Here is a 7500-nt window from a genome sequence, read left to right on the forward strand (position 1 = left end):
TGTGTGTGTGTGTGTGTGTGTGCACCTGTTTCTCTGGAGATCTGCTGGAAGGGTGTGTGTGTGTGTGTGTGTGTGTGTGTGTGTGTGTGTGTGTGTGTGTGTGTGCACCTGTTTCTCTGGAGATCTGCTGGAAGGGTGTGTGTGTGTGTGTGTGTGTGTGTGTGTGTGTGTGTGTGCACCTGTTTCTCTGGAGATCTGCTGGAAGGGTGTGTGTGTGTGTGTGTGTGTGTGTGTGTGCACCTGTTTCTCTGGAGATCTGCTGGAAGGGTGTGTGTGTGTGTGTGTGTGCACCTGTTTCTCTGGAGATCTGCTGGAAGGGTGTGTGTGTGTGTGTGTGTGTGTGTGTGTGTGTGTGTGTGTGTGTGTGTGTGCACCTGTTTCTCTGGAGATCTGCTGGAAGGGTGTGTGTGTGTGTGTGTGTGTGTGTGTGTGTGTGTGTGTGTGTGCACCTGTTTCTCTGGAGATCTGCTGGAAGGGTGTGTGTGTGTGTGTGTGTGTGTGTGTGCACCTGTTTCTCTGGAGATCTGCTGGAAGGGTGTGTGTGTGTGTGTGTGTGTGTGTGTGTGTGTGTGTGTGTGTGTGTGCACCTGTTTCTCTGGAGATCTGCTGGAAGGGTGTGTGTGTGTGTGTGTGTGTGTGTGCACCTGTTTCTCTGGAGATCTGCTGGAAGGGTGTGTGTGTGTGTGTGTGTGTGTGTGTGTGTGCACCTGTTTCTCTGGAGATCTGCTGGAAGGGTGTGTGTGTGTGTGTGTGTGTGTGTGTGTGTGTGTGTGCACCTGTTTCTCTGGAGATCTGCTGGAAGGGTGTGTGTGTGTGTGTGTGTGTGTGTGTGTGTGTGTGCACCTGTTTCTCTGGAGATCTGCTGGAAGGGTGTGTGTGTGTGTGTGTGTGTGTGTGTGTGTGTGTGCACCTGTTTCTCTGGAGATCTGCTGGAAGGGGTGTGTGTGTGTGTGTGTGTGTGTGCACCTGTTTCTCTGGAGATCTGCTGGAAGGGTGTGTGTGTGTGTGTGTGTGTGTGTGTGTGCACCTGTTTCTCTGGAGATCTGCTGGAAGGGTGTGTGTGTGTGTGTGTGTGTGTGTGTGCACCTGTTTCTCTGGAGATCTGCTGGAAGGGTGTGTGTGTGGTGTGTGTGTGTGTGCACCTGTTTCTCTGGAGATCTGCTGGAAGGGTGTGTGTGTGTGTGTGTGTGTGTGTGTGTGTGTGTGCACCTGTTTCTCTGGAGATCTGCTGGAAGGGTGTGTGTGTGTGTGTGTGTGTGTGTGTGTGTGTGTGTGTGCACCTGTTTCTCTGGAGATCTGCTGGAAGGGTGTGTGTGTGTGTGTGTGTGTGTGTGTGTGTGTGCACCTGTTTCTCTGGAGATCTGCTGGAAGGGTGTGTGTGTGTGTGTGTGTGTGTGTGTGTGTGTGTGCACCTGTTTCTCTGGAGATCTGCTGGAAGGGTGTGTGTGTGTGTGTGTGTGTGTGTGTGTGTGTGTGCACCTGTTTCTCTGGAGATCTGCTGGAAGGGTGTGTGTGTGTGTGTGTGTGTGTGTGTGTGTGTGTGTGCACCTGTTTCTCTGGAGATCTGCTGGAAGGGTGTGTGTGTGTGTGTGTGTGTGTGTGTGTGCACCTGTTTCTCTGGAGATCTGCTGGAAGGGTGTGTGTGTGTGTGTGTGTGTGTGTGTGTGTGTGTGTGTGTGTGTGTGTGCACCTGTTTCTCTGGAGATCTGCTGGAAGGGTGTGTGTGTGTGTGTGTGTGTGTGTGTGTGCACCTGTTTCTCTGGAGATCTGCTGGAAGGGTGTGTGTGTGTGTGTGTGTGTGTGTGTGTGTGTGCACCTGTTTCTCTGGAGATCTGCTGGAAGGGTGTGTGTGTGTGTGTGTGTGTGTGTGTGTGTGTGTGTGTGTGTGTGTGTGCACCTGTTTCTCTGGAGATCTGCTGGAAGGGTGTGTGTGTGTGTGTGTGTGTGTGTGTGTGTGTGCACCTGTTTCTCTGGAGATCTGCTGGAAGGGTGTGTGTGTGTGTGTGTGTGCACCTGTTTCTCTGGAGATCTGCTGGAAGGGTGTGTGTGTGTGTGTGTGTGTGTGTGTGTGCACCTGTTTCTCTGGAGATCTGCTGGAAGGGTGTGTGTGTGTGTGTGTGTGTGTGTGTGTGTGTGTGTGTGTGCACCTGTTTCTCTGGAGATCTGCTGGAAGGGTGTGTGTGTGGTGTGTGTGTGGTGTGTGTGTGTGTGTGTGTGTGGTGTGTGTGTGTGTGTGTGTGTGTGCACCTGTTTCTCTGGAGATCTGCTGGAAGGGTGTGTGTGTGTGTATGTGTGTGGTGTGTGTGTGCACCTGTTTCTCTGGAGATCTGCTGGAAGGGTGTGTGTGTGTGTGTGTGTGCACCTGTTTCTCTGGAGATTTGCTGGAAGGGTGTGTGTGTGTGTGTGTGTGTGCACCTGTTTCTCTGGAGATCTGCTGGAAGGGTGTGTGTGTGTGTGTGTGTGTGTGTGTGTGTGTGTGTGTGTGTGCACCTGTTTCTCTGGAGATCTGCTGGAAGGGTGTGTGTGTGTGTGTGTGTGTGTGTGTGTGTGCACCTGTTTCTCTGGAGATCTGCTGGAAGGGTGTGTGTGTGTGTGTGTGTGTGTGTGCACCTGTTTCTCTGGAGATCTGCTGGAAGGGTGTGTGTGTGTGTGTGTGTGTGTGTGTGTGTGCACCTGTTTCTCTGGAGATCTGCTGGAAGGGTGTGTGTGTGTGTGTGTGTGTGTGTGTGTGCACCTGTTTCTCTGGAGATCTGCTGGAAGGGTGTGTGTGTGTGTGTGTGTGTGTGTGTGTGTGTGTGTGTGCACCTGTTTCTCTGGAGATCTGCTGGAAGGGTGTGTGTGTGTGTGTGTGTGTGTGTGTGTGTGTGTGCACCTGTTTCTCTGGAGATCTGCTGGAAGGGTGTGTGTGTGTGTGTGTGTGTGTGTGTGTGTGTGTGCACCTGTTTCTCTGGAGATCTGCTGGAAGGGTGTGTGTGTGTGTGTGTGTGTGTGTGTGTGTGCACCTGTTTCTCTGGAGATCTGCTGGAAGGGTGTGTGTGTGTGTGTGTGTGTGTGTGTGTGTGTGTGTGTGCACCTGTTTCTCTGGAGATCTGCTGGAAGGGTGTGTGTGTGTGTGTGTGTGTGTGTGTGTGTGTGTGTGTGCACCTGTTTCTCTGGAGATCTGCTGGAAGGGTGTGTGTGTGTGTGTGTGTGTGTGTGTGTGTGTGTGCACCTGTTTCTCTGGAGATCTGCTGGAAGGGTGTGTGTGTGTGTGTGTGTGTGTGTGTGTGTGCACCTGTTTCTCTGGAGATCTGCTGGAAGGGTGTGTGTGTGTGTGTGTGTGTGTGTGTGTGTGTGTGTGTGTGTGTGTGTGTGCACCTGTTTCTCTGGAGATCTGCTGGAAGGGTGTGTGTGTGTGTGTGTGTGTGTGTGTGTGTGTGTGTGTGTGCACCTGTTTCTCTGGAGATCTGCTGGAAGGGTGTGTGTGTGTGTGTGTGTGTGTGTGTGTGCACCTGTTTCTCTGGAGATCTGCTGGAAGGGTGTGTGTGTGTGTGTGTGTGTGCACCTGTTTCTCTGGAGATCTGCTGGAAGGGTGTGTGTGTGTGTGTGTGTGTGTGTGTGTGTGTGTGTGTGTGTGTGTGTGTGCACCTGTTTCTCTGGAGATCTGCTGGAAGGGTGTGTGTGTGTGTGTGTGTGTGTGTGTGTGTGTGTGTGTGTGTGCACCTGTTTCTCTGGAGATCTGCTGGAAGGGTGTGTGTGTGTGTGTGTGTGTGTGTGTGCACCTGTTTCTCTGGAGATCTGCTGGAAGGGTGTGTGTGTGTGTGTGTGTGTGTGTGTGTGTGTGTGTGTGTGTGTGTGTGCACCTGTTTCTCTGGAGATCTGCTGGAAGGGTGTGTGTGTGTGTGTGTGTGTGTGTGCACCTGTTTCTCTGGAGATCTGCTGGAAGGGTGTGTGTGTGTGTGTGTGTGTGTGTGTGTGTGTGCACCTGTTTCTCTGGAGATCTGCTGGAAGGGTGTGTGTGTGTGTGTGTGTGTGTGTGTGTGTGTGTGTGCACCTGTTTCTCTGGAGATCTGCTGGAAGGGTGTGTGTGTGTGTGTGTGTGTGTGTGTGTGTGTGTGCACCTGTTTCTCTGGAGATCTGCTGGAAGGGTGTGTGTGTGTGTGTGTGTGTGTGTGTGTGTGTGTGCACCTGTTTCTCTGGAGATCTGCTGGAAGGGTGTGTGTGTGTGTGTGTGTGTGTGCACCTGTTTCTCTGGAGATCTGCTGGAAGGGTGTGTGTGTGTGTGTGTGTGTGTGTGTGCACCTGTTTCTCTGGAGATCTGCTGGAAGGGTGTGTGTGTGTGTGTGTGTGTGTGTGTGTGCACCTGTTTCTCTGGAGATCTGCTGGAAGGGTGTGTGTGTGTGTGTGTGTGTGTGTGCACCTGTTTCTCTGGAGATCTGCTGGAAGGGTGTGTGTGTGTGTGTGTGTGTGTGTGTGTGTGTGTGCACCTGTTTCTCTGGAGATCTGCTGGAAGGGTGTGTGTGTGTGTGTGTGTGTGTGTGTGTGTGTGTGTGTGCACCTGTTTCTCTGGAGATCTGCTGGAAGGGTGTGTGTGTGTGTGTGTGTGTGTGTGTGTGTGTGCACCTGTTTCTCTGGAGATCTGCTGGAAGGGTGTGTGTGTGTGTGTGTGTGTGTGTGTGTGTGTGTGCACCTGTTTCTCTGGAGATCTGCTGGAAGGGTGTGTGTGTGTGTGTGTGTGTGTGTGTGTGTGTGTGCACCTGTTTCTCTGGAGATCTGCTGGAAGGGTGTGTGTGTGTGTGTGTGTGTGTGTGTGTGTGTGTGTGCACCTGTTTCTCTGGAGATCTGCTGGAAGGGTGTGTGTGTGTGTGTGTGTGTGTGTGTGTGCACCTGTTTCTCTGGAGATCTGCTGGAAGGGTGTGTGTGTGTGTGTGTGTGTGTGTGTGTGTGTGTGTGTGTGTGTGTGTGCACCTGTTTCTCTGGAGATCTGCTGGAAGGGTGTGTGTGTGTGTGTGTGTGTGTGTGTGCACCTGTTTCTCTGGAGATCTGCTGGAAGGGTGTGTGTGTGTGTGTGTGTGTGTGTGTGTGTGTGCACCTGTTTCTCTGGAGATCTGCTGGAAGGGTGTGTGTGTGTGTGTGTGTGTGTGTGTGTGTGTGTGTGTGTGTGTGTGTGTGCACCTGTTTCTCTGGAGATCTGCTGGAAGGGTGTGTGTGTGTGTGTGTGTGTGTGTGTGTGTGTGCACCTGTTTCTCTGGAGATCTGCTGGAAGGGTGTGTGTGTGTGTGTGTGTGCACCTGTTTCTCTGGAGATCTGCTGGAAGGGTGTGTGTGTGTGTGTGTGTGTGTGTGTGTGCACCTGTTTCTCTGGAGATCTGCTGGAAGGGTGTGTGTGTGTGTGTGTGTGTGTGTGTGTGTGTGTGTGTGTGCACCTGTTTCTCTGGAGATCTGCTGGAAGGGTGTGTGTGTGTGTGTGTGTGTGTGTGTGTGCACCTGTTTCTCTGGAGATCTGCTGGAAGGGTGTGTGTGTGTGTGTGTGTGTGTGTGTGTGTGTGTGTGTGCACCTGTTTCTCTGGAGATCTGCTGGAAGGGTGTGTGTGTGTGTGTGTGTGTGTGTGTGTGTGTGTGCACCTGTTTCTCTGGAGATCTGCTGGAAGGGTGTGTGTGTGTGTGTGTGTGTGTGTGTGTGTGTGTGCACCTGTTTCTCTGGAGATCTGCTGGAAGGGTGTGTGTGTGTGTGTGTGTGTGTGTGTGTGTGTGTGTGTGCACCTGTTTCTCTGGAGATCTGCTGGAAGGGTGTGTGTGTGTGTGTGTGTGTGTGTGTGTGTGTGTGTGTGCACCTGTTTCTCTGGAGATCTGCTGGAAGGGTGTGTGTGTGTGTGTGTGTGTGTGTGTGTGCACCTGTTTCTCTGGAGATCTGCTGGAAGGGTGTGTGTGTGTGTGTGTGTGTGTGTGTGTGTGTGTGTGCACCTGTTTCTCTGGAGATCTGCTGGAAGGGTGTGTGTGTGTGTGTGTGTGTGTGTGTGTGTGTGTGTGTGCACCTGTTTCTCTGGAGATCTGCTGGAAGGGGTGTGTGTGTGTGTGTGTGTGTGTGCACCTGTTTCTCTGGAGATCTGCTGGAAGGGTGTGTGTGTGTGTGTGTGTGTGTGTGTGTGTGTGTGCACCTGTTTCTCTGGAGATCTGCTGGAAGGGTGTGTGTGTGTGTGTGTGTGTGTGTGTGTGTGTGTGTGTGTGCACCTGTTTCTCTGGAGATCTGCTGGAAGGGTGTGTGTGTGTGTGTGTGTGTGTGTGTGTGTGTGCACCTGTTTCTCTGGAGATCTGCTGGAAGGGTGTGTGTGTGTGTGTGTGTGTGTGTGTGTGTGTGTGCACCTGTTTCTCTGGAGATCTGCTGGAAGGGTGTGTGTATGTGTGTGTGTGTGTGTGTGTGTGTGCACCTGTTTCTCTGGAGATCTGCTGGAAGGGTGTGTGTGTGTGTGTGTGTGTGTGTGTGTGTGTGTGCACCTGTTTCTCTGGAGATCTGCTGGAAGGGTGTGTGTGTGTGTGTGTGTGTGTGTGTGTGCACCTGTTTCTCTGGAGATCTGCTGGAAGGGTGTGTGTGTGTGTGTGTGTGTGTGTGTGTGTGTGTGTGTGTGCACCTGTTTCTCTGGAGATCTGCTGGAAGGGTGTGTGTGTGTGTGTGTGTGTGTGTGTGTGTGTGTGTGTGCACCTGTTTCTCTGGAGATCTGCTGGAAGGGTGTGTGTGTGTGTGTGTGTGTGTGTGTGTGTGTGTGTGTGTGTGTGTGTGTGCACCTGTTTCTCTGGAGATCTGCTGGAAGGGTGTGTGTGTGTGTGTGTGTGTGTGTGTGTGTGTGTGCACCTGTTTCTCTGGAGATCTGCTGGAAGGGTGTGTGTGTGTGTGTGTGTGTGTGTGTGTGCACCTGTTTCTCTGGAGATCTGCTGGAAGGGTGTGTGTGTGTGTGTGTGTGTGTGTGTGTGTGTGTGTGCACCTGTTTCTCTGGAGATCTGCTGGAAGGGTGTGTGTGTGTGTGTGTGTGTGTGTGTGTGTGTGTGTGTGCACCTGTTTCTCTGGAGATCTGCTGGAAGGGTGTGTGTGTGTGTGTGTGTGTGTGTGTGTGTGTGTGTGTGCACCTGTTTCTCTGGAGATCTGCTGGAAGGGTGTGTGTGTGTGTGTGTGTGTGTGTGTGTGTGTGTGTGTGCACCTGTTTCTCTGGAGATCTGCTGGAAGGGTGTGTGTGTGTGTGTGTGTGTGTGTGTGTGTGTGTGTGTGTGCACCTGTTTCTCTGGAGATCTGCTGGAAGGGTGTGTGTGTGTGTGTGTGTGTGTGTGTGTGTGTGTGTGTGCACCTGTTTCTCTGGAGATCTGCTGGAAGGGTGTGTGTGTGTGTGTGTGTGTGTGTGTGTGTGTGTGTGTGCACCTGTTTCTCTGGAGATCTGCTGGAAGGGTGTGTGTGTGTGTGTGTGTGTGTGTGTGTGTGTGTGTGTGCACCTGTTTCTCTGGAGATCTGCTGGAAGGCGTCGACGCCACTCTC

At 52.3% G+C, this 7500-nt stretch overlaps 1 protein-coding gene across 1 annotated transcript in view; it reads right to left on the reverse strand.

Moving 5' to 3' along the window:
- Positions 1-7500, reverse strand: part of grm6b (glutamate receptor, metabotropic 6b) — a 40087-nt gene that overhangs the window by 14994 nt on the left and 17593 nt on the right. Inside the window, exon 3 of the mRNA XM_042088605.1 lies at positions 7458-7500. This exon is cut by the window's right edge and continues 174 nt beyond it. Coding sequence (XP_041944539.1) covers positions 7458-7500 — 43 coding nt within the window. The remainder of the gene's footprint in view (positions 1-7457) is intronic.

This window comes from Alosa sapidissima, chromosome 4 (genome assembly GCF_018492685.1).
Source record: "Alosa sapidissima isolate fAloSap1 chromosome 4, fAloSap1.pri, whole genome shotgun sequence".
Lineage (NCBI taxonomy): Eukaryota > Metazoa > Chordata > Actinopteri > Clupeiformes > Clupeidae > Alosa > Alosa sapidissima.